This window comes from Rhopalosiphum padi, chromosome 4 (assembly GCF_020882245.1).
Source record: "Rhopalosiphum padi isolate XX-2018 chromosome 4, ASM2088224v1, whole genome shotgun sequence".
Classification (NCBI taxonomy): domain Eukaryota; kingdom Metazoa; phylum Arthropoda; class Insecta; order Hemiptera; family Aphididae; genus Rhopalosiphum; species Rhopalosiphum padi.
In genome coordinates this window covers 34,902,356-34,929,048 of record NC_083600.1, presented here as the reverse complement: position 1 = coordinate 34,929,048, position 26,693 = coordinate 34,902,356, and the positions used below count along the sequence as shown (strand labels likewise).

General features: G+C 27.8%; 4 protein-coding genes across 17 annotated transcripts in view; 2 read left to right on the top strand and 2 right to left on the bottom strand.

Annotated features, from left to right (window-relative positions):
* LOC132928869 (probable G-protein coupled receptor Mth-like 1) overlaps positions 1 to 8,372 on the top strand; it is a 35,870-nt gene extending 27,498 nt beyond the window's left edge. Inside the window, 3 exon segments of the mRNA XM_060993799.1 lie at positions 1,957 to 2,141; positions 2,938 to 3,076; positions 6,118 to 8,372. Of these exon segments, the coding sequence (XP_060849782.1) occupies positions 1,957 to 2,141; positions 2,938 to 3,076; positions 6,118 to 6,433 (640 nt within the window). The 3' untranslated portion in view covers positions 6,434 to 8,372.
* Positions 8,373 to 12,743: 4,371 nt separating this feature from the next.
* LOC132929190 (isocitrate dehydrogenase [NAD] subunit gamma, mitochondrial) lies at positions 12,744 to 14,418 on the bottom strand. The gene is made up of 2 exons (XM_060994360.1): positions 14,119 to 14,418; positions 12,744 to 13,922 (listed from the first exon to the last, which is right to left on the bottom strand). Exons 1-2 carry the CDS (start codon positions 14,253 to 14,255, stop codon positions 12,899 to 12,901), a joined length of 1,161 nt encoding a protein of 386 aa, XP_060850343.1. The 5' UTR covers positions 14,256 to 14,418; the 3' UTR covers positions 12,744 to 12,898.
* Positions 14,419 to 14,596: 178 nt separating this feature from the next.
* On the top strand, positions 14,597 to 19,521 carry LOC132929188 (beta-1,3-glucosyltransferase). Of its 10 annotated transcripts, none has more exons than XM_060994352.1 (13): positions 15,467 to 15,941; positions 16,022 to 16,128; positions 16,253 to 16,335; positions 16,450 to 16,558; positions 16,804 to 16,943; positions 17,010 to 17,175; positions 17,243 to 17,384; positions 17,441 to 17,594; positions 17,667 to 17,931; positions 18,002 to 18,143; positions 18,465 to 18,645; positions 19,163 to 19,221; positions 19,301 to 19,521. In XM_060994352.1, exons 1-10 carry the CDS (start codon positions 15,881 to 15,883, stop codon positions 18,140 to 18,142), a joined length of 1,368 nt encoding a protein of 455 aa, XP_060850335.1. In that variant the 5' UTR covers positions 15,467 to 15,880; the 3' UTR covers position 18,143; positions 18,465 to 18,645; positions 19,163 to 19,221; positions 19,301 to 19,521. The 10 variants fall into 10 exon arrangements, with proteins under 10 accessions (XP_060850339.1, XP_060850338.1, XP_060850342.1 ...); XM_060994353.1 differs by having other exon boundaries at positions 19,163 to 19,234; XM_060994356.1 differs by lacking the exons at positions 15,467 to 15,941; positions 18,465 to 18,645 and adding an exon at positions 14,597 to 14,624.
* On the bottom strand, positions 18,180 to 26,652 carry LOC132929185 (peroxisomal acyl-coenzyme A oxidase 3-like). 5 transcript variants are annotated; one of them, XM_060994338.1, is made up of 16 exons: positions 26,499 to 26,646; positions 25,452 to 25,533; positions 23,895 to 24,029; positions 23,677 to 23,835; positions 23,463 to 23,609; positions 23,252 to 23,399; positions 22,661 to 22,835; positions 22,149 to 22,264; positions 21,532 to 21,695; positions 21,268 to 21,390; positions 21,085 to 21,205; positions 19,947 to 20,186; positions 19,732 to 19,886; positions 19,532 to 19,667; positions 19,306 to 19,460; positions 18,180 to 18,429 (listed from the first exon to the last, which is right to left on the bottom strand). In XM_060994338.1, exons 2-16 carry the CDS (start codon positions 25,524 to 25,526, stop codon positions 18,334 to 18,336), a joined length of 2,145 nt encoding a protein of 714 aa, XP_060850321.1. In that variant the 5' UTR covers positions 25,527 to 25,533; positions 26,499 to 26,646; the 3' UTR covers positions 18,180 to 18,333. The 5 variants fall into 5 exon arrangements, with proteins under 5 accessions (XP_060850321.1, XP_060850322.1, XP_060850323.1 ...); XM_060994339.1 differs by lacking the exon at positions 26,499 to 26,646 and adding an exon at positions 26,153 to 26,482; XM_060994340.1 differs by lacking the exon at positions 25,452 to 25,533 and having other exon boundaries at positions 26,499 to 26,652.
* Between the last annotated feature and the right edge of the window lie 41 nt (positions 26,653 to 26,693).

Below are 26,693 nucleotides of genomic sequence, written 5' to 3'. Positions count from 1 at the left end.
ATTACCCGTTGTCTACCTGTATCGTTGTAGAATAAAAAGGATAAATAAAACGCACCTCGGTATATATATATTATAATTGAATAGGCTTACATATCCCGAGACAATAAACAGTAATATCGAGTTACGAAAGTGTATTTCCACTGTATATGTTATTCCCACGATCCACTCGTATACATATACGTGTTTATAGTTGTATATAGTATATACCTACCACTATTCAATTTCCTCTCGCAACGTTTTGAGTTGTACCCTCAAATCATCGATTTTATATTGTTATATGCACTATTATCATTTACCGTAGTGATTATAATTGTTACAATTGAAGGGAAATTATCTAAAATATCGGCGGTATGAAAAATATTGATATGTAATTGTAGTACTCTTTTTAAAATCATTTAGGTATTCTCCGGAGACTTACCACGCCACATTTATTTGTCATATATTATGTAGGTATACCTCTGGTACCTACATAAGTTATAACTAAATGGCTAAATCTAAAATATTAAAAATTAAATTTAAAAAAAAACAAGGCCAAATAGTGTTGAGTAAATGCATGGTTGTTTATTAAAAAAAAAATGTATACTAAATTACTAACGAATACCACTTTGATACAATTAAACCGCTTGCGGTACATAAATTACAACGATCTAGCGTAATAACATAAATATTATCGATGCTTTTAACATTAAAATTGCACTCGTTTTATTATTAAGTATTTGAATAATTTGATAATTTAATTGAATACTTGTAATCTCTGTATGTATTTAATAATTTACACCTATGAAATATTAACACCGATTAATAAAACTAATAATATTATACAATCCCTGACCGCTGTCATTTCGAAACTAGTCCGATTACCTACTTTATTTTGATCAGATAAGTGTTAACTAATTATTATAATTATGATATTTTTTCAATTATCTATTACTTTATGCAGTTATGCAACATCTAAGCGAATAAATTAAATTTAAAACGGATCTCTTATTGATAAATGTAAAACCAGTTTAAATATTAAATTATTTAACTAGTATTATTATTAGTTGGTTGTAAATATTGTATTTAATTAAATTTTATGTTTTTTTGCTTTTACCCGAGTAAAGGGTAATTTAAATTTAAATTCTTACGTAATAAAATTAATTACACAAATGGTTTTTCAAAAAGTAATATGTGTAGGTATTCTACACGAAACGAATTTCAATTTATTCTTTATTATACATGTTATAGTTATACTTGATAATAAACTAATAGACAAATGTCTCTACTATGTTATACATATACATATGTCCTATAATATTATTACTGAAAAAAAAAACTAAAATATTTCAGTGTTCAGTCAATCAATTTTAAAAATCTTATGTCTGCATAATACAACCAATTGAGAAATCCGTGTACCTATATATTGTAATACTTAATTATTTTTTTCGCATGCCCATATATTTGATGATTATATTATATAGGTATTTTTTTTTATTCTTTATTTATTAAAATGTACTCTTCTATATAGTTTCTCGTGTCAATATTAATTTAGTTATTTATATGAATTGTCATAAAAATACTAATACAATCTTCTATACATATTACCTGCAGTTTTCTAATATCTCTTTTATACAGAAAAATATGAACGTTTTATAAAAGGGGATTTAATTAAATTAAATTTAGTTTAAAATATATAATATGTTTCTGCAAGTTTTTTTGTCGTATACTTTTAAGTTAGAAGTCCTTATAATTTTTTTTTTGTGCGCCTATATTGAAGATATAAAACACATACATATACATAAATGTATAGCGTATATATTTTGACGGAAATACGTTTCAAGCGTATACGTTTTTGTACTCGTAGTATGCAATACGTCAAGCGTATCATTTTTTTATGAAACGAGCGTAAGACAAACTATTATAGGTGTCTATCATTTTTCTTGATGTGTAATATAATGTGTTCGTGGCGTTTTCCAGGGACTTGAGACCCGCCAACTTGGATAAAGGCCAAGAGGCGTGTAGACTTAGACTATACCAGTTGTACGCGTGGGGTGTACCCTTGGTGATCGCTACGCTAGCCGCTGTATTGGACCGTATTCCACCAGATCAATACATGTCACTGATCAGACCTAAATTTGGCGAACATCGTTGCTGGTTCTATGGTAAGTAGATGTACTAAAATTTTCAATGACACAATTTTAAGTTTAAATATTTCTATTTGTCACCTTTATTATATATCCTGTAATACCATTACAGATTATATATTGAATCAAATAATACCAAAAATTGTTTCAACTTATTTCATGGCATTTTTTTATAGTGTATTTATATTTTTATCCAGTAGTATGAATTTTATAATTATCAATAGGTAATATAAAAATTAACATAAAGACATTGATATTTATATTATTAAAAAACTTTTACCAATAAAATCAATAATAATAATTGTATTTTTAAATTTACATCAAGGTATTTTTATACTGTCCTATAATAAAACAACTTTAAAATATTTAAAAAGAAAAATGTTTTGAATTTAAATATTATAATGCGTTAGTAATAACTATGGATCTTTGCTGTGTATACATTATACACATGTGTACGTAGGTAAATTAACCAAGTTAACGACTTATAATATTACTGAAACCTTATTGTAGATATACGTACATTTTAAAATAAAGCAATACATTTAAGTGTAAAACATTAAACAATCAATAGTTTTTAATAATAAGACATCGGTGAAGTTTCAATAGTTTTGTTAATGAGACATTAATAATAACGATATTTATAATCATTAATAGTGTTTCGATGTGGTTTATTCTCAAGGTATATATGTATAGTACTTTGTACATAATAATTTCTTTGCATGATGTTTGTTTGGTTACAAAATAACCTATCTATCCATTTTCGGGCAAAGTAAATGTATGAAATATTGTTAATTTCATACTTGTGTAATTTCAGGTGACGCAGAAGTTCTATCATATTTCTATGGACCAATTGGTATTTTGTTGATGATGAATCTAACATTGTTCGCGGCCACGGCTAGGGAGCTGACGTGTGGTTTATGGAGAACCGAAGTAGTGAAATCTACTAGCGAAAGGTACAAACGAATATATATACAATATCGTACAAGTTATAACATTAATTTTGCCAAATTGCCCTACATTTTCGTTCCCGCATACATATAATAATTATCCTTGCTAATATTATAATGGTGGTTAAGGAATGAGAGTTATGGTGCTAATATATAATTATTGAAACTTAAATTAATGTAAAGACACTTTGTGGAAATTAACTCGTTAAAACGGATTTGTAAAGTATTTTAGAACCTCGAGCTGTATAACAATTATTATTGTCGTAATGTCGTATACAAACATTATAGGTATTTACTTTTGTCTAACGGAATCGTAAAAAATAAACCGTAATTCTTATAGACCGTAAACACCAATTCAAAACATATTTGTTTGTATCCAATCTACTAAAGCAGAGTTCAAATAAATGAGAGGGCGTGAAATTACTTGAGTATTTTTTCAAGGTTAGTCGTAATACAGTAAACTTTTGATTACAGCATTTAAACCATATATAAATGTATAAAATATCATAGGTTTGACATATACCTAATATATCATATAAAGTGGAATGTGATTTAATATAATTTGTTAAATTTAATAAACATTATTGCATAACAGTATATAATATACGACGCGCGTGTTTAAATTTATTGATAGCATTTTCTAACAAACTAAAATTGTAATTTCGTATCTTTGTATCTTTGTACTGAAATGGGTGTATAAAGTACTAATGTGTATCGAGAAATCCGTAAAACGGTCGATGCTTTATATTCTATATATGTTTGCGGTTGTCCCGTATTATTTATTATTATATATATATATATATTATTATGTGTATGGAGTTAATGTGAAAATTCATTAAAAGACCCCCGTGGTGTCTGCAGAGTGCAGATGTATATTGATGTTCACCGATGATGACGTTTATGTTTGTACTCACTTTGATTGATGGAAATCCTATATCAATATGTACCTACTTATATACATACCTTTATTACATAAATGATTTACTTTGGAATTCGATAAATGTAAAAGGAAAAAAATAAACATTAGGTATTGTGGCATCGCGGTGGTTAAATTGTTTTAGGTTCTGTTGTGTAAAATAATATACAGAGAAATCGACTAAGTTTGCCCAAGATGAAAAGATATCAGATGACGAGATTGCTTTGACATGATTAAGCGACGTCACGGATGTCGGTGACTGTAACTATAATAGTGTAGGGAAAATAAGAATAAAAATCGATTAAGAAATTTTTCTGGAAGACGGGGAAAAATCTCACAGCAACGTATACATGAACGGATAATTTAAACTGATGTATATATATATTTGACGTTTTTTAATGTATAATATTGTAATCGAGAAGAACAAAAAATAATGTTATTTTTTACAATTAGCGCTGTCGAGACGGACAACGATAAGATTGCAAACGAATAAAATGTTTATAATTAATTAATTTAAAAAAAATGACTGTATAGTATGTATACGCTTGTACTATAGTATGAGTTGTATAGTAAAAGCGTCACGAAGAGAGATCTTATAATGTTACGTCGAGTTCAGCCAAGTGTTACAGTTCAGCGTAAAGGGCCACAAAGATATAAAATCAAACTTTCGAAATCACTCGTGAGTTGGAGACCAGTCGTCATTATTAGAGATACTGAAAGTCGTTAAAGACACATCCTGGTCGGCCAATCTCGAAGTTAAACTGTTTATACATACAAAATGTACTATTCGCATTATGATGCATATAACACAAAAAACGATCGAAGTGATAATGATTGTGACGGTTAATATATTTACTAAAATGAAAATAAATATTTAGGTTAAATCTTTTTTTTTTTGTATACACTATACCTAATTTGTCCGCCGATTAATCAGTGATCGGCTAATGAGTTTACTGAAAATTCTCAATTTCTATTGAGATACAATCATAAACCTATCCATATAAACGAATACGATTGATTTACACTTCTGCGTAAACGTGTTTAACTATACGCTTTACGTTCTCTCGTCTAGAGCTCAATTTGATATTTTACAAACTATATATATATAAACCAATAAACCTATAGTACGTACGCAATAAACCATCTTTCGCGCATTTTCTATATAATATACATCCAATCATTATTCGGACTGTGAACTTCCTTATTCCGTGTGGAAGTCCGATGAACCCCGGTGAATACGATTTATATGCTGCATATATACTCGCGATTTCTTTGTATGTTAAATTAATATAATAGATATATAAATAAAATAATTAAAAACGTTCATTTGGCAAAAAATGCATCTTTAAACTGTAGTGTACCAGTGTGAAACTGTTTTTATTTCCAACAGTCACGTATATAATTTACTAATAACTTTATTTACAACGTACTTATATTATGATATATAATATGAACTCAAATCAGGATTTACTTATTTTTTCATTACCATATTATTATTTGTATGTTGTTTTTTTAAATTTATACGCTCGTCAGTTGTGCTTCGGGTGTCGATTACCTATATGTATTAGATATTGTTTTAATGCATATCATGTGAATGTTTCAATATACGTATAGTTTATGCGAGGAAATTATGTAGTCGTCGATGTATACATATATTGCAGCTTATATGTATACGGTCAACGTTGCACATTATAAATGTATATTATTATTATATATTCAACTGCAGTCCAAACACTATTAAATTATTAAAATTGAATAATTGCTTCTACTGCAGACATTTACAAACATTCCGTTTGAAAAACTCTATTCGAGTGTAGACAGAAAAAAATATATATTATTGTCACCTCCTTGACGGCACACGATTATTCATGCAGTATTTACATCGTATATTTCTAGTAATTCGTGATTTTTTTTTTGATTTATTTAACATATAGGTAATCTTATTTACTTAATTTTATGGTTTCTATTTTGAAGAATAAATTATTTTGACCCCCCCTCCCCCCGCCATTTTTATTTATATTTAAATATGAGACGCAGTTCATTCCTTCGTGTAGTTATTATTCGTATACACACGTAGAAATGTAGAAACCAACATAATATACTGATAAAACGTTTATTTTTCGTGTTACAGAGCGACGCTGGGCCGCGTGTGTCTGAAACTCGTGATCGTCATGGGAATCACGTGGGTGGTGGACGTGCTGTCGTGGGTGATCGGCGGACCGGATTACGTTTGGTACCTGACCGACCTGATGAACGCGCTGCAAGGGGTGCTCATATTCATAGTGGTCGGCTGTCAGCCACAGGTGTGGATGGCCGTCAGGCGCATGTGGTGCCTGCGCACCGACAACCCGTCGGACGGCGGCAACGCTCGGTCGTCCACGTCCAACGCGATGCCGTCCACCGTCAACGAGTCGACGCTGTCCAAACCGGTGGAGACGCTGTGTTGATGTGGACCGCCGCCGCCGCATCCCTCACCGCACGCCCGCACGCTGCATACTCACGCAGAGAGCACACGCACGCACACCGCAAGCACACGTACACGCGCGACCAAAGCGCAACAACGACGACAAGCACAGACGTTGTATACATAGACAATAACAATACCGTCGTAACTCGTCGTCATCATCATCATCACCACCACCATCATCATCGTCACCATCATCGTCATCAAAATCATATAATCATCGCGACACGGCGACATGTCTGTCGCCGTCCACTGACCACTGCTGCTGTTGCTGCAGACTTCCGTCGTATAAACGGCATAATATAATATCATGTTATACGAACATTGCGAGGTCTGTGCGCCATCATCGACGGACTCGCCGACCGCTCGTCGGCGTACGACGTGCACAATCGTTGTATAATGTCCGTACGGTTATCTTAAAAATCATCTTGCCCGCAAACGGAATGTTTAGACTGACAAATCTTTGTTTTATAATTGTAATTTTTTTTTTTTTTTTTGTCTTTAACCAGTATTAATAAATAAGTATATATTATGATATTTTATGGTATTTATTATATATTATACAATATTGCAGATGTGTATATTCATATTGTATAATAGTAATATCGAATTTAGAAGAAATTTTCACGCACATTTTATGATTATTTATTATTTATTATTATTATTATTATTATTTCTCATTATTACTATGTTATATTATATGTATTCGTTCACCGTGTCGTCGACGACGAGCTTATATTATAATATTATGTGTGTGTGCGTTTTTCTCGTCGACGAAAACCTGCAAAGGACCAAAAATATTTTTATTACGTACAATCGCGCTTCATCGGCGCATTCTCTCTCGACCCGATTATATCGTTGACTAATGACTATATGATATTATTTATATAATATCATTACACTAACCGACTGTGTGGACAAATCAAATGCCCATAATATTATCGTTTTCGTTTGAATATATCGATGACAAAACTATTTGTAGTCAGTATTTATAGATATATAATAATAATATATATATCTATTTTTTATATAATATACTCAATATCTACCGATGTAAAATTTCAATCACAAGTAATAATATATGTACTAATTTAATTCATATGATATATTTAGGTACACTAGAACAAGTAAATGAATCGTTCGCATTATTTTTTTTTAAATATTATGGCCGTTGTCCATATAGTAATAAAATTATGTCCTCTACGCGTAAATCATAATATTTTGTTTATCCCAATACCACTAATACATTTTTCAATTTTATACGGTTAAGACATTTCCGATAATATTTATGCGTATGTTTATTTTTACTTTTTAATGATCTGTAACAATTTATCATAAATCAGCTATTATTTTTTTTAATTTAACATTTTCCCATCGAAAACATTTAACTTAGATTTTATCTTGTGAAAAAAAACCGTATAAATACAAAAATGTAGTTTGCTTTTTGTCCTTAATAACACGTTAATATTGGCATAAAAATACGAGAGCTGATAGTGAAAAATTGTATTTTATTCGTGTTTGTATTATTATCATTATTATAGATTTGTTTTCCTTGTGGTTGACATCTTTTTATATTAAGTTCCTGTAAGCCTATCTAATTTATTAATAATTTTTAACAATAATCTATTTATATTAAATTGTAATTTTTTTTTTTTTTTAGTATTAATATTATTATTACTTTTTTTTTTATTTAATAAGCCTGATACCGCGTTATTTTTGTGAAGATCTTTATGGAACTATGCGTCAGTTGTAAGTTTGTTTTTAAAATTATTTTGTAGTATTTTTTTTTTTTTGTAATTTATAAGAAGTTATATTGTGTAAGTCATCGGATTAAGACTGTGTAGATATGATGTACCTACCTATTTAAAAGAAAAGCAAAATTGACGGAGTTGTTAAATATATTGTATTTGTAAATATTATAATATTTTGTTTTACTTTTTTTTCTTGCCTCATATGTCAAATATATCATACTTTCGTATCATCTGTATTGTAATAACTGTATACCAAAATCGATGTACGATAGAGTTTTCACTGTTTCTGTGAAACTTAGAGGGTGAATATCTAAAGATATTAATATAATATTTAGTAATAAATACACAATAGGAGAAACTGCCAAAATTCTATACAAACGTTTCCATTCCCGATTGACAAACCACTCCAACCAACTGATTTCTGCTCTAGATTCCGACACTATTTCTGGTAATCCTCCTCGCCGTTTAAAGATGAAGTGGTGTAGAGATTTAAATATAAATTATTAATTAACATATTATATACAAAATACATATAGGTAAATTTTTTAATTTAACCTAATCGAGCTATATATAAGGTGTCGCCATTGGGTGGCTGCTTTTATCGTGTACTTATGTCAAGCCTTATGTATTTCCGCAAGCATACCTATTGCAATAACTATAATAATAATTACAGATTGTACGCTTTACAATAAAAATTTTTTTAAAAAAAGTAATAAATACAAAAAATCAATCCTATACTACGATGTAGAAAAGAATATATAAATATACGATGTATGAAATACAGGTTAACGACATGCTAGTAGCCTACAGATCTGGATTAAAAGGGGCAAAGAGGGCAAAATGTCTTAATCTGGCACTGAATACTACTATTTATGATCTAAATGCGTTTAGTCGTGAAGACGGACTTGATGTAATTTAGACCACCCGTATAAAATATAGTTAGGTATCCCATCAAAATATTTCAGCTATACGAACCGCAATTAAACAACAATAATATCTTAAACGCCTGCGGCTATGACGTATATACACAGTGTCTGCGATATAGGGGATAGTGTGGATCGATAATCCGCTCGGACAGTGTTTTTATGTGTGCCCAAGTATTTTATACGTATCTCAATATAATAAATTATACGACCGTAATGAGATTTGAAACGTTTATTATTTTTATAATAATCGATGTTAGATAAAATTCCACCCTCTCTCCTATGAATACCATAAATATGCCACTGCTTTGTAAGCGTACTATTATTTTAATAATACCTATATCATCCTTGGAAGAATAATATAATAGCTGGTTATCGAATCGGAAAGCAAACGTCGTAGGTTTTACCCCCACCCAAAGCGTGCGAAAGATGCTGCGATCGATCACCGACGGAACTATTTAATTATAGGTATACAATCATATTTTGTTAGTTATTCGTTTTGTATGTATAATGTATATAATATATAATATATACCGCTATAAGGTGGAAAATGATATACGTAAGACTACTATAGAACCACGTGCAGTTAGTTTATAGCTAATTTTTTTTTTACATTTTACTACTGCCACGTATAATGTTCACTGCACAGTGTACGTTGTGTTTTCACTAGACATCTCACATCTATATACTTTTAAGTCAAGTCAGATACAAAAAAAAAGACATTAAAATAATCCACGTTTATGCCTCAAATATTATGCTGTTATAGTCTTATTCAAAATATAGTATATATTCGTATAATGAATTTTTTTCTAATATAATAATTACCATGATAAAATTATTTCATATTTAAAAACCAATGAAACTTAACGAGAAATGGGGTGGTCTATTTATTATATAATGCAATCAACTCTCATACTAAACTACAGTGGTGGATTTAAGGGGGGCTCGATCCCCCCCCCCATTGGCATAAGTTAAATACACATTTAAAATTATTGTCTATTTGTATGTATTTGATAATTACTGAAAAAATTAAAAATTTGCGTTTAGGACTATGGGTCCCCTCCCAAAATTAAATCCTGGATCCGCTACTGCTAAACTAGAAACTGCTATCACATTTGGGCATTTATTTTAATGCGGAACATGAAACAACGTTTATGGGAGGCTGTAGTGACTCACCGCGCCACTGCTGTTCACGACAGATTAATGTGCGTACTTACAAAATATATAAAATATAAATTTATTTTACAAATTACAAATGATAGAAGAATTTATATATTATAGAAAACCGGTCGAAATTGATATCGACGATGCACGATAAACAAGAATTGAGGTCTAATAGATACAAACATACAATATTACGGTATAATAGTAGGTATCGGATATTTTTTACAAAAAATATATCAAATTTCTTTAAACATGACTTCGTGTCTTAATATCTCCAAAATATTTACATGCACTATAAATTTGTTTCTTATTGCATTCTCTGCTAAATAAATCGTTGAAATTTTAAGTTTCGTAAGACTACATACTCTTGTTAAAAATGTGAAATTGCATATAAATCCTGACTATATAGTATATTTATTAGTTAGGTATTAAGTTATTGTTTAATTAATATACAAATAAATAATAATATACATGTTATATGTATATTATAATATTCTCAGTGGCAGCGAGAGAAAGTTATTATTGTGTCACAATTCAACAATTGTTTCAAAGCTAAAATGCGGTGTAGTGTACCTAGCCATATATTAAATATATTGTATATTTTTTTTTATTTTTAATCTAATATTATAGGTACTGAGAAAGTAAGTATGGCCATATATAGGGTATTCAAGTATTTTTTTTTTATTTATAATGATTAATGACTACAGACTAAATACTAGTGATGGGTCGAACTCTGATTTTTTAAATCGAACCGAACTTGAACCGAACTTTAAATTATTTTTTCGAACTCGAACCGAACCGAACCTTCATATTTTCTACCGAACCGAACCGAAACGAACCTAGAATCATTTTAAGTCGAACTCGAACTCGAACTCAATATTTTTTATCGTTATTATTATAAATGATACATAAGGTGCCTGTTACAGTTTATAACTTTCTATCGCCAATAGTCTAATTATTTCTAAAAAAGATTATCAATTTTTATTTTTTTTAATAAATTTTGAAGAATTGTACAAATATTTGGTCTCTGAACTATCGTGGTCAGTAAGTCAGGTTCGACAAATATTTTCAAGTTCGATTTTCGAACAGTAAAAGATGTTTGATAGTTCGGTTCGAATTTTTTTCGTGCCGAGTTCGAATTTCGAATCGAACCGAACATCAAGGGTTCGGTTCGGTTCGGTTCGAGATTCGAACAGTTCGACCCATCACTACTAAATACCATAATTATAGTTCAAACATATTTAATTTACTCACACAGATAAAAGTACAAGTATATACCCTTTTATCAATACAACAAATAATGAAATAATAATACCGTTATCGATTTAGGATCATTTGAACACTGTACGGCTTTATAAATAGTCTGGAACAAGTTGGTAGACTTATTCCGTTTCTAAAAAAATTCAGTAAGAGTCACACAGGTTGTGCTCTGATCGCATCAGTTGCTACTTTTACCAATTTAACCAGTATAATAGAAAATATTCATATTAAATTTATTATTACCTTCTTTTTTTTGGCAAATATAATAATAATATATATATACAATGTTTTTAACCATATATAATTAAACGTTTTTAATTATACATTTTATAGCTTACACAATTAAATATTCATACATAATATTATCATGTGTAATATGTATAATGTATATTATAATATTATGTAGATACTTCGTACTTCATTAACAGTTTATTATTACAGATTTATGGGTGTTGTGTAAATAATTAAATCAAACAATTAGTGATCATTGATAACTGTATATTACAATATTCCATATGTTGTCTAGGCCCTAGGGATACTGGCAGGAAAATTAAAAAAAACAATAAAAACAATTATTTTGTAGGAAGAGATTGCCAGACCCTGCATGATGTATTTTAGTTTTAGATATGGCCTAAGTCACTGTCACTAGAAGATTATTAAAAACAATATAGAAAGGTAAAATTATAATTTTCATACTTCATAGTTTATAAGAAATAAAATTGTTGTAGCACATACGTATAATATGACAAAAACCAGCCTCCCGCTTATACTAGTTCTATTCACATTATTAAGGCACCCTCAGCCTCCCATAACATTGAAATGTTATATTTTGTTTTAATTATAATTTTTATCATAATATTTTAATATTTGATCTGTTGGTCTACACTTTTTATTTATTAAATATTTTTTAATTATATTTTAATAAACATATTTCATTGTATAATAATGTTTCAGAAAATAAACCACAGTATTTTTGTACTAATTAATTATTGATAATTTTTATAACAAATACTGATTTATTAAAACCAAAACAATCATTATTGTATTATTAAATTTATTAAAATTAAAAATCAATATTGTACTTTACAGTATACAATATACATAATATAATGCACAAATCACTCATGCATATCTACACTAATATAAATCTATTGTTTGATAGACTTAGTTAAATTAAATAATAAAAACACATTAATAAATTATGAATAACATATTATTTAATGACTCTTAGGTTAGGTTAGAGAAAATGTACGTATAGGATGTCGGATAAAAATGTATTTTCTCAATATTTATCTTCAAAAACAATAATAATTTGAAACTTCTCGCATAATAGTATAATAAAAATAATTATTAAATTCTACCCGCAAGGCTTTTTACATGTTTAATAACATTATGTACAACGTCAGTACTTTTGGCAGTGCCATTTAAATCAGCTGTATGTATCATGTCTTCATTGAGGGTTTTAGATATAGCTGTTCTGATAATATCACAATGCACTTTGTGACCTAAGTGCTCTAACATATCCGCAGACGCACTTAACATTGCTACTGGATTCGCAGTATTGGTTCCTGCAATAGATGAACCAGTGTTTCTGGTACCTGGCTCAAAGACTGCATAATGATCACCATAGTTTCTTCCGGATATTAGGCCAGCACCACCAACAAGGCCACATATTACATTTGACACAATTGAACCATACAAGTTAGGCATAACCATCACATCAAACTGATGAGGATTAGACACCAGCTGCATGCAACAGTTGTCAATAATCATGTGATCAAACTTAATATCTGGGTAATTTAAAGACATATTTTTGCAAGTTTCCAAAAATAATCCATCTGATAATTTCATAATGTTAGCTTTGTGGACTGCTGTCACTTTTTTGCGACCGTTGTTTTTGGCTAATTCGAATGCATAACGAGCCAACCTTGTAGAATTTTCTTCAGTAATGACTTTCATGGATTCAACCACACCTTCGACACTTTCGTGTTCTAACATTGCGTATTCGCCTTCAGTGTTTTGCCGTATAACAATTACGTTAACATTCTTGTGGCGGCTTGGTATGTTATTGTATGACTGCACATTTATGACGTTCACAAATAAATCGAGTTCGTTACGAATGGCAACATTACGTGAAATTATAGCGGTATCGAGACTGCGTGTTTCAATGTTACCTTTAATGCAAACACCATTTCTACGAATAGACATAATGGCGTATTGCAGATCATCATTATTATCACTTTGTGGATCGATTTGGATTGTCTCGAAATCGACTGGTACACCACCATGTAAAAAGACTTCTTTTACATAACTCATCAGCTCTGGTCCAATGCCTCCGCCCGGCAACATAGTGACTGCATTTCTTCCGCCATATCTATAATTATAAATAAATTTTACACTGCGAACAGCAACAACCCTGAGAATTGAATTTTAATTCAACAGTTTTAAGTATCCCCCGTGGCCTCATCCCACAATGTCGTTCAATAATAATGACGTTTGAACAGAAGTGTACAAACACTATACTACACCTAAAGCATATTAGGTAGTACACGATTTAGTTAGGAAATTACCTGGCTCTGGGCAATCCGACTTGTTTTCGGGCCTGGGGATGCTTATGTTGGATATCGAAGTTGACCGACGACAGCTGACGAATGGTATGTGAACCTGCTTTTTTAGGCAAGCTGCATTTCGAAAAAACAGCCAACATATTGGAAAACCTTACGCGCTCGACTTAGAAAAAAAAAAGGTGATAGTCTACAGCTACAATAAATTGTCTTTGAACACTCAAAAAAAATAAAATAAAATGAAACTTGAGAGGTTTAAAATACGTTCGTACTTCGTACAAGAATCCAGCTGTTTAGTGTTTTTCTAATTTGTTAATGATAACAGTGGTCAACGTTTGTGATAAAATAGTAAACATACTCATCACCCCGGCGCTCATAGATCAACAACTCGTAACTGGCAACAGCCAATAGGAAGTGAGAGTTGTAGTAAGACTAAAAACAACAGGAATAATACAAAAATCGGAATTGAACTTGATACACTTGAAAAGTATCAATCTGTATGCATTACTATGGTATTATAATATAGTATAGACGTATAGTAGTGTATGAACTATGTTTAGCAATACTCCAATAAAGCCAGTATATTTTATAACCCGTAAAGTTTTAAAATTAATTATTATCAATAGATTTTAAATTTAAATTTAGCTAGATAAAGAAATAAGAATTTACGATATTTGACACATTTCTGAAGTCTGAAGTATGAAAAATGTCTGCAGACAATTTTATAGGTATCTACGGCAAATCATTTGCAGCAAAATGACACGGAAAGTAAAAACTCAATTTTGTATAATTTTTTATCGAAAAAAAATGAATTCAGAATAAGTTTGCTATTTGATGATTCATAGGTATAAGGTATACTGCATTATTATTTTTTAGATTTAAATTTACTGATCAATGCATAAATATATAGGTAATGAGCATTTTTAATGTACCTACTTACAAGTTATAATACTATTTTTAAAAAATATTTTACAATAAAAAAGCCATGTCGACGAGAAAAAAAATTTAATTTTAGTCACACTTACCAAAGCTTTAGCTTTTTACTTTAAGGTTTTTACAAAAAAAATCCAAGTATTTGGGTAAGATCGGTAGGTAGTAACGATAGTAATTTAAATATTTAATTCTGTCTGCTAATTTAATGTTTGTTTTAATGAGGGCTAGCTATCGTTATAAAAATGTGATTAAGTAAAATATCATATGAGTGTAGTATACTGTACAACTTAATGAATAATCGTCGATTATTCGACGTAATCGGTTAAATTTTTTAAATTTTATTTCAATAAGTACAATTTTTGTAGTACGTGATTTTCATTTAAATTGTTATCAATAGTATTGTGATAGTAGTCTATAGTTGAGTAGCTTCGGCCAATCACGAGTAGCATATTTTATATTACATTTATTTATATTAAAATGTAATAATATTATGATCATAGAAAATACTAAATAGTGATTACACAGTTGAGTTGACAGTACACTGACACTATTCTGTAATTCTGAGTCCTTTACTCTGTTGGACCAATATTTCTTAATAAATTGGAATTTGAATCCTGATTGATTTAATGAAATTTCTGATTTCATATGAATAATGTGTATATTTCAATTTAATACCAATTGATTACTTACTACTTCATATATTAAAATTAATTTAACAGTCCCCATCACTTACATTTTTAAATTTAAATATGTTCGATCTTTGTTAAGTAGGTAACTTTTGTGTTACTTTAATTTATAATATACACAAACATTGTTATTTATCTATACAATTATCATGTTTATAAATGGCATTTATTTTATTTGTCTATACTTGTTGACGATTTTGCATACATTTGGTTAGTTAATTATTTCTTTGGACAAAATTCATAATTATTTCAAAACATATCTAATTTTAAACTTAAATATTTTGTTACAGAAAGCTCGGAGATAGTCATAACAATTTTGAGTCAACCAAATGACTATAATGTAGAACAAGCACTCAGATTAAAAAATAATATATTGAAACAAACAAAATCAATTAAAGTCAGTATAATGTGCATAATTTATTGAGAGACTAGCATTTTTAATAAAATAACTATATAATTAGCCTAACCTAACCTTGTACTCAAATTTTAATGAAATTGTACAACTTATGTTAATCATTTAGGATCCACGACTAGGTGGAGTATATATGCTTCATGAACAATTTCCAGAACCTGGAAGTTGGACTATTATTCCAATTATAAAACTGTAAGATTATGATCTTATTATATTAATATTTAATATTTTATTACATATTATGTATGTAAGACCTAACCAAATTATTTTCATTAACCAATTTTTCTCTCTTGTTTTAATGTTTAGATTGTATAAAAATAATAAAAATGCAAAGTGGTTTTTGTTTTGTGAAGAAAACGCTTATGTAAATTATGACAATTTACAATTACTTTTGAAAGAAAAGAACTCTAGTGAAGTAAGTACAAATAACTTTATTGTTATTGACTTAAAACCAATGTAAAATATTCATTTTTGTCAGTTGTTTTATGTTTATAAAAATTGTAAAAGTATTCTTTTGACTCAAGTTAAAGATAATATTCCTGATAGATTATTTTAATCCAACTAATTGCCTTGGTTTAATATAATTATTGTTTAATTTTAGATACCTACAATTTTTAATTGTTAATCATAAAATGTATTTATTTGTATGACATCTTATAGTCTATATGGATGGGATATGGTGTAAAAGATAAACATCCCACAATAATTCATCATTATGCATTTGAAGAAAATGAAAATGAAAGAGTTACTTACCCTTTGTTTGCTGCAGGATTTGTTATATCTGCTGAGCTATTAAAAAAGTTAGTTTAAATTTACTTTATATAACTATTTGATAAAAAAATTTACTTTTTATGACATTTTTATAGTATTGCCAATTTAAATTTAGAAACTTTGGGTTCAGATTTTTCAATCGATGCATCTTATGAATTAGCACTAGTAATCAATAAAAAAATTCAACATCTACCATTGAAATTTTGTTTGAAACTTTCACCAGACTGTATTGTTCATCCTTTGTCTGAAAGAAGTGATTGTGTAAGTGCATGTGTGAAATTTGCATGTATTAGTATTTCATTAAAAATGTATTTATTTTTGTTTTAAGACACATTATGGAAAGGTGACAAAAGATTCAATATATTTTGCTGTGAAAACTTGCAGTAAATTTCATTCAGATAGAGTACCAGTATTACAATCTACTTGGGGCCGAGATGCCGTGCATATAGAATACTTTAGCGATAAACTTGGTATTTAATAAACTTCTTCGTTGGTTATGCATCCTTTTTAATATTTTATCTTTTAGACGATACAATACCAACAACTGTATTAGATGTACCAAATACTGAAAGAGGACACTGTCAAAAGACTATTGCAATTTTCAAATACTTATCTAAAAAACTTTTGTCAAATAAAGCTGTGAAATGGATTGCATTGACAGATGATGATACTCTTTTGAGGTGATACAATTGCACAATAGATTGTATACCTAAAATATTTTCCTTAAATTTTTATTCAAATGTGTTTTTTAGTGTTCCTCGGTTAGCATCAATATTGAGCTGTTGGAATGGTCAGCAAATTGCACTTGGTCAAAGATATGGTTACAATATTCGAGGAGATCCGTCTTTAGGATACAATTATCTAACTGGCGGAGGAGGTATTATATTTAATGTGGCGCTGGTCCATAAATTGACCACTTGCAAATGTTATGCATTTGATGCACCCGATGATATGGTATTAGGCATGTGTTTGAAAGCTTTAAATGCTACAGTGGTTCATTCTCCAGTTTTCCATCAAGTTCAGTTATAATTAACCAAATATATATATATAAAAAAATGTTTGTTTCATGCCATTAACTTATTTATAGGCTAGACCACAAGATTATGCTGACGAGTATTTAGAATCTTATCCAATGGTATCTTTTCATAAACATTGGATGATTGATCCAATAGAAGTTTATCGTCATTGGCTTTATCAAGACTCTTCTTTTGGACATGACGAGCTTTAAGGTAATGCACTAATGTTATACACAAATCAATAAAAAATTATAAAAATCAATTTTTTTATTTTTTTTTTAATAAAAGTATAAATAAAAAACAATAATGAAAAGAACATTTGAGACAAAATTCTTTTAAATAAAACTAAAATCATTTTCACAAATCCAGTAGTTAAAATATATGTATCAAAATATTGTTACGTTTATAATTTTGATCGTACTGCTATTTCTGTCCACCAAGTTGGTCTTTCAAAAGTCGATTTATCTTCAAATAATAAATTCTTCAAATTTTCATACACCTAAATAATACAATAATTGATTAATATGATTTTAGAGAACCTGAAGTTAGATTAACAAAAAGAAAATACAGAGAAAATTTTATATTGCTATTACCAAAGAGTTCAAAGAAATAGTAACTTCAGTAAATGCAATTGCTTTCAAACATCTATTTTAAATGTCTAACACTTACGGGATCAAAAACAATGACAACTGTCAACTATGGATAATTTAATAAAGTTAATAGAAAATTTGTGTTTTATGTGTATTATATGTTTTTAAGCTTTTAATACATTATGATTATATAAAAGAGTTGATTTATATGTGAGCAGTGTTGAGTAAATCGTTAACTGAATTAAAACAAAACATTTTTAGATAAGTATGGCATACTTATTTAAATTATGATATATTGAGTTTAATTTTTTATAATTTTCTTAAAAAAGCTGTATAATTTTATGAATTTTTAAACAGTGATTTCCCGTTTTTTAGTGTTAACCTTCAAATAAATATTAAAACTTTTTGGGTTACTTAAAACTATTAGTAATTTGTAACCTATAAGTTGGTCGCAACTTGTAGCTTCCCCAGATTTATACTCACAGCACATTAAGAGCATGACTGGAAGACGGTGGTGTCGGTTTGACTGGTCATGCTCTTAATGTGCAGTGAATATAGATTCATTGATCTAAATTACAAAATCTGATGAATAGTTGTGTAATTAAATAAATATAAATAAATAAATGCAAGGATCTATTATAGGATACAAAAGAGCACAAGACTGTACTTATAGAATGGAGTTCAGAAAAAATTATATAAAAGTATTATTTACAAGTATTAAATTTTTAACATTGTACATATTTAATATTGAAATATTGATATTAATTTTCTAATTTTTAGTTTACCCGTCCGTTTGAAGCAGCCAGCACTGAATTAAGTATAAAATCTGGAGGCACTATAGCATCAGCAAGTGTCACTGCTTCATTTTTAAGACTGGAACATAAATCTATTATAGATCCTTTAACTATTATAGATGCCAGTGGCCCATTAGCATAGCCACCTATTAAAAAAAAAAACATGTATTAATTATTATTAATAATAAAAATGTTAAATATTCTCAATCATATATACCTTCATATAAAATTGACAAATGTTTTTCAACCAGCCAAAATCCATAAAGTGAAGCAAGTTTATATAACACTAGTCTATGAGCATCATCTAATTCTGGAGATGATGTTGCTTCAATAAACTTTTTCAAAATTAAGTACTGTAAACAAAACAAATATAAGATACATGACTATGAGTTAAGATTTATCATAATATAAATTTACTTCAGCAAATACTATTGACAGATCCTTAGCAAAGAACATCTGGGAATCATTTTTCGCTGTAAATAAATCCTTTTTTTGATCTTTTAATAGTTCCAATTGTGCATATGTCTGACGTAATAGATAGCAAATCATCCATTGAAAACAGGATAGTAGATCTAAGGGAATCCAAATAATAATTTTAACAATAAATAGGATATTTAAAAAAATATACTCACGCATATGAGTGAATACTTCATCAACTCTAGATAATTTAAATTTTTCACTTAATATTGTTTTGGCATCTTTAAGAAACTCTATAGTACCCAGTGGAGTATCACAACAACTTTTATTTCCGTTTAGCAAATTTGTCCAAATATTTAACAGCCAATTACTTGTTTGTTGTATTAATACATTATTATCACCTTCATATGTGCAATTAGCGTCATTTGCATTACGCAGTTCATTAAGACCAGCAGCTAATAATAAAATTATAAAATTAAAATTAAATTGTAGGTTTAAGTAAGAACACATCATATCCTGATGTGTTGTATTTGTCTAACAATTGTATAGTAAATCTAGAGTTAGTAGAATCCATTTTATGCTGTTATAGTTTTATTATTTAAGACAATTTACCTCTTATCAACCATAAACATAAGAATATTCAGATTATTGTCATAGGGTTTAATTAATATTTTAGTGAGTTAGACTAAAGTGAGTTATAGCTATGTAAAGTATAACAACTTTTAAATACTCATACCTGTATTAAAATTTTAATATTAATAAAATTACATAAGATGCTCGAGATTATATTCTAATCTTAAGTTTTATAAGAGGTAGATTCTCTAATATTGAAGCTAACAGCATAAAATGGATTCTGCTAAACACTAATTTGCCATGTTGTATGTAAATAAGAAAACCACACATGCAGTCCATACAGATATGGTTTCCTTTTATGAGGTGAGGATGTATCAGTATCACTTGCATGTATTGATTGTCTTATAAGAGAGTAGTATAAAATACCAAATTTAAGTTCAGTGGTTCACTTATAGCTTTGTTAGTTTTAATGTACCTTAAACCCATTACCTATTGGCTATTATTAAAGAGTAAGAACATCTACTTTCTTCTGCTGTGAGACTTTTAGTTTAATATTTTAATTTTGATACTAGTTATGAGTGTTGCAATTTAAAAATGCTTTTAAAGTTTTAACTCATACAATTTGAATACTAAAAAAACATCTCTAACAATAAAGAAAATGTTTTTAATTTATAGTTAAATAATAGGTTAATTATAATTTACAGAATATTAAAACTAACAAAATTAATGTTTGGTTATGCACTTGTAAAAGAGTGACAACACATGCAGGGGACAACTTGCCTTTTAAATAACCATGACCACCACATGCTTCTCTACACTCTTGTATTGCATCTCGACATGTCCATGCTGCAATAGGTTTGGTACAACTAGATATTGCATGTATTTCTGTGCCGAATAATTTCTAAACATAAAAAACACATAAATTAAATATTTTAAAAATATTTTAAATTATTTTTTTATTACGAGTTTTTCTGAACCACTGTTGGTAAACATCTCAATTAAAAACGATTCATATACATTAGCCAAATAATTGCCATAGAGTTTTAACGCATACGCAGCAGCTAAATTTGGAATCAATCTACATTGCTAAAAAAAAATAATAATTTAATTTATATTTTAAAATAATCAATATATTAATTTACATAAGTGCAGTGTTCATAAGATAATAAAATAGATATTTTAATGTGAAAATAATTAATTCATTATTTAAGTTTTATATTTACTTACTACTAATTGATACTCTAAAACTGGTAACTCATCACCATTAGGAGGTCCAAACTGTTTTCTAACACCTGTATATCTTATAGCTATTGGAACAGCTTTTGTGATGTATGCTACACATATATTAACAATACTTAATCGGCCAACTGATAAACTGCCTAAAGAAGCTCCTATAAATATAATTAGGTAACTTTAGTAATGTCATAATACATTATCCAGTTTATATTTTTTAAAACTTTGATATTTAAATAAAACTATTTAAGATACATATACACAAAGTTATAGTATTTTTTCTATTGAAATCTACTGTGGTGTTTACTAAGAAAAAAAAGAAAAAAACAAGGACAGATTAATATGAGTGTTGTAAGTAGAATTTAATTTTGATTATACAAAATAAATATATGTTAAAAATGTATATTAATTTTAATTTTTAAATATTTACATCATAAATTTAAAACTGAAAAATGTATGTGGAACTTTTAAATATATTATATAATAATATATATGATAATTATTTAGTAACATTGAAGTATATAATGTTTAATAAAATTGTAGGTTATTCTTATTATAAATAAATGATTACTGAAGTGTATAATTATAACATACAATACACATTATATTACCTAATCGTTTTGATTTATCTTTAAACGGTGAAATATATTCTCCATCATCATTTATGTCTCCAGTTTTACTCAGTAAACTTTCTTTTGGTATACAAAACTTGTTAAACATTATAAATCTAATAAAAAAAATATGATTATTGCTACAAATATTAATTAAAATATATTATTATCATATTTTAGTTAATGCAGGGATTCTCAATTTAAAATGACTTCCTAACAAAAATGTATGGTGTAATTTTTTATCTTATTATGTATATTAAATTTAACTTGTTATATTAATAAGATAAGATTTATTCAATTTTTAATCATTACAATCATTAATATATATTATATTTTATTTTATCTCATATTTTGGTTATTTATTTTATTGAAATTGTTAAGATAAACGATACCTTATAATAAAATATAATTCTATGCGTGTGCTATAAAAATCTATAAAAAAAATATGCTGTCTAATAAATATAATTAGGAATCCCTGTAATAATGTATAGTTATGTAAAAATTAAAATTACCCATTATCAACACCATTTAAACTGGCTTTTTCTCCTAGGTCACCAACTATGACTCCAGGATAAGGTAGCATAGTTTTTGGATCTCGTATATTAACTACAAATGCATGTAATCCATGATCATCACCATTACTCGTGATTAATTTGGCCCATATTATTGCGTATATACTTGTTTTTCCTAAATTTAATTTTCAATCATAGATATTTTGCTATTGTTAAATTATAATTTTCTTTAATTTGTTTTTAATTTTTTTTTTAAATAATGAGACAAATGGAGTGTTTTTATATATTTAATATAATCATAGATTAAACAGAAAAATATTAAAAAGAACTAATGAAATAACACAAATATAGTTGCTATCATTAAGTTTGTAGTTTGTCAACTACCAATGTACTTAAGTATAAAAATAACATAGTTAAATTATTATTTTTATGTTTAACATAAATTTAAATATATGTTATATATATTTAAGAAGGGAAAAATAAATATAGGTCGTATATGAATTCTTATTAAAATGTCAAAATAAAACCATTTTAAATGGATACTTGAAAATGAAAACTATTCTATTGGTATCACAAAATAACATAGCATACCTAAGCTACCAACCCAACATTTTGCTGCTTCAAAATCAGGAGTATGTAAAATAAATTGTTTTAAATTGTGGTCATAAAAAGCTGTAGTTCGCATTTCTTTAGTATTAGTACCATGTGAAATTTCTGTAAGTGCAAAACAACCAGGAATCTGAAACACCAATAAGTCAATAACTTTAGAAAAATTATACATTATTGTTTAATGAAAACTTACTTTTCCTTCCTGAGCATTTTCATATAGACTAGCATTTCTTCCATTGTCCATACTAAATATAACATTAGAGAACATATCAAAGGTCAAACCGACTTTTATTGCAACAGACGGACAATATTGAAACATTGCTACTATTTTTGAGAAAGCCTATAACATTTAATTGTAATTTAATATTATATAAACAAAATATAATATATTTTTTAGCTATATTCACCAGTTTGGGACTAGACATTATTTCTTCAAATGGAAATACTTTTGTTTCTACAATTTTATACATTCTCAATAACGCTAATCTCCGTTGTTCATCTAATGATAATGTTTCATTAGAATGTCGGAAAAGTGGATCAGATTCAAACGTTTTCCAAGCTCTCATCTAAAATTAATATAATACAATATAAGTGTATTGCAAAATCAGCTTATTACATTAAATACCTTATATCGTAAAGCATCTTCAGATTCTATGAAAACACGCATTTTTTTCCAGTTGATTGTAGCATTTTTTCTATAAAAATCTAGTGGTCCAGATTCAAAGTCCTTTAATATATCACAGCATGTGTTCATTTTGATCTATAATATTTAAATTACTTTTCAATATAAATAAGTAATATTTTGTATTATTATTACTGTTATTATTGATATTTAGGCAGTCTTTATATCATTATATCTATTGTTTTATGAGTTCATTTAATTACTTATTTATTTATTACATGAATTAATGACAACTCGCAGTTTACTATATAATATATTTATAGGTAAAAATAAATTATAATATGAAAAATACACACAAATCAAAATATAGGCCTTAGAACTAGATTATAATTGAAAGCAAATATTATTTAAAATAAAAGGATGATTATGTTTGTAGGAAGTTGAGTGAAGGATGGATGTATAATAATTGATCATTATTTATGTGGCATATAATTATGTAAGTCAACTGAAGAGGGGAAAATAGAAAGTTATTGATGAAAACTCATATTATAATTCTAAACTATACTCAGTTTATTTGATATTTGATTGCTAACCTAATTTTAATTTGTGTATTTATTCAGTTCAGAAAAGATAGAATGTCTAAATCACTAGGAAATTTAGATTTTTAAAATATTATCTGGAATTGTATTTTCAAAAACATTAGATATTAAAATAATTATGAATCAGAGGCAATCAAAATATCTTGAAGGACATGTCATAGAGTCATAGTCCGCTAACTTAAAATCACAATATTTATGAATGCATTAGGTAGGATAAGAAATAAGCAATGTCATGTTTTTATTATTCATACTTTAACATATAGCTAATAGCATTTGATATATAAATACTAATTCAAATAAAATATTTTTAATAATTGATCTAGAAACTGAAATAAAATATTCAAATCTATAACAATATTATGAGAATACAATTTGTATTCATCTATATTAGGTATAATATAGGTAAATTGTATACCAAACAAGTGTCTCATTGTGCAAAGTCCATCTACATAATGTATGCAGAGGTTACTAGGTTAGAATAATTCAATTCTTCCATATGACATAATAAATGTTCTAATTGGAGATGGCTACATTTATAATGTAGTCTATTTTTAAATATGTATTTATGAGTATAGCATGTTACCAGAATAGTATGTCAGTTGCATGCCGAAGTAGGCTTTTTTGAGGCAATTGTGTAGGTAGTAGGTACCGAGCAATGGATTTGGTGCAATAAAAAAGTTTTTAATAATATTTAAATTATTCAGAGAAAAAAATGTAGATCAAAAGCTGTGATTGCGTGGGTAGTTAAATGGTAGTTTGTCTCAGGTTTGGAAAAAGTTCAGCAGGCTAATAAATGAGGTTATACAAAATATTTTAGTGGTTTAAAAGATGTATAGTTAACTGGACAAACATTTTCATTATTAGTTATTTGGTTTATGTTTTACAATTATTTACAATATTTCATGGAACTGAATGATATTAAATATTAATCCACAATGATAATTATTATATGAAAAATTACCTCGCTATTACTCGCATTTGAAAACTTAAATTTTAATTGATGATTTATTTTCATTCTACGTCTTATTATTAACATTTTGACACTAAAAACAAATACAAAATATCTTTTAAGTACTAACTAAAATTAAATAAGGCTCTAAAATCTAAAAAGAACAAATCAATTTTTTTTTTATTTATAACAATTTTAACACAATAACTTCTTTTTCATAAAAGCATTTATATTATATTAACATTCAAAAAAAAAAATGTTACTTTCATAATTGTATAATTGTGGGAAACCAAAAATATTGAAAAAATAAAGTTTAGTTATACTTAAATTTAATTACAAAATAAGTATAATTTAACAGATATTGCCGTAATACCTATTCTACAATTTAAATAAAATTAATCCTAAGACATAATTTATTTAAAATCAAACCCCTAATTGTTCTTTCTTAAATTTTATATTTAATAAGAAATTTAGTAGTTATTTATATTGTCGATCTAATAATTTAATTTTACAGACTAATGCATGATTTTTATACCTAACTTCAAAATTTAAGATGGGTACCCAATACTAGTCCAATACAAAATATTGTATCTAGTTTTTAAAATTCTAAACAGATTTACTATTTTTAATTTTAATATTTTTAACATACTGAGGCACGATTAATCACCTTTAAACTACCTATGTAATAAAATTACCTAATAATGTATACGTACCTTGTTTATTCAAACTACAATTTGTTTATTATATTAAATATTGCCTTAATACTTAAAAATATTTCGTAAAAATTATTAAAAAAATACAAAGAACGCTTGATCTTTCACAGGAACACGATAAAGACTAGTGTGTACTGTGTAGTACTCAAACGTTACTCGATTTGAACTGTTCAATCAAATTCCGATTTACATAATACAAACTACGTCAGATATACACCAGAATTATTGAATAAGAGGTAACATCAAATAGTAATTACGAGTTATACGAGGAGTAATAAATGTAATAGTTTATATTTGTTTATAGTTTTATACCTAAATACCTAATTGTGAAATTGCTCATACTCACAACGTCACGAACTCACGGCTCAAAAGATGTATAGAACTATACTACTATAGATTAGTAATTATTATTACAGTATTACTCAATTACTCCACTACTCGAGGTAGTTAACTTAACTACCTTGGTACTACTTAATTTTTCTCATGTAAAATATAATTCGAAGATAACTTATACTCTATATAAGCTTAAATATGATAACGT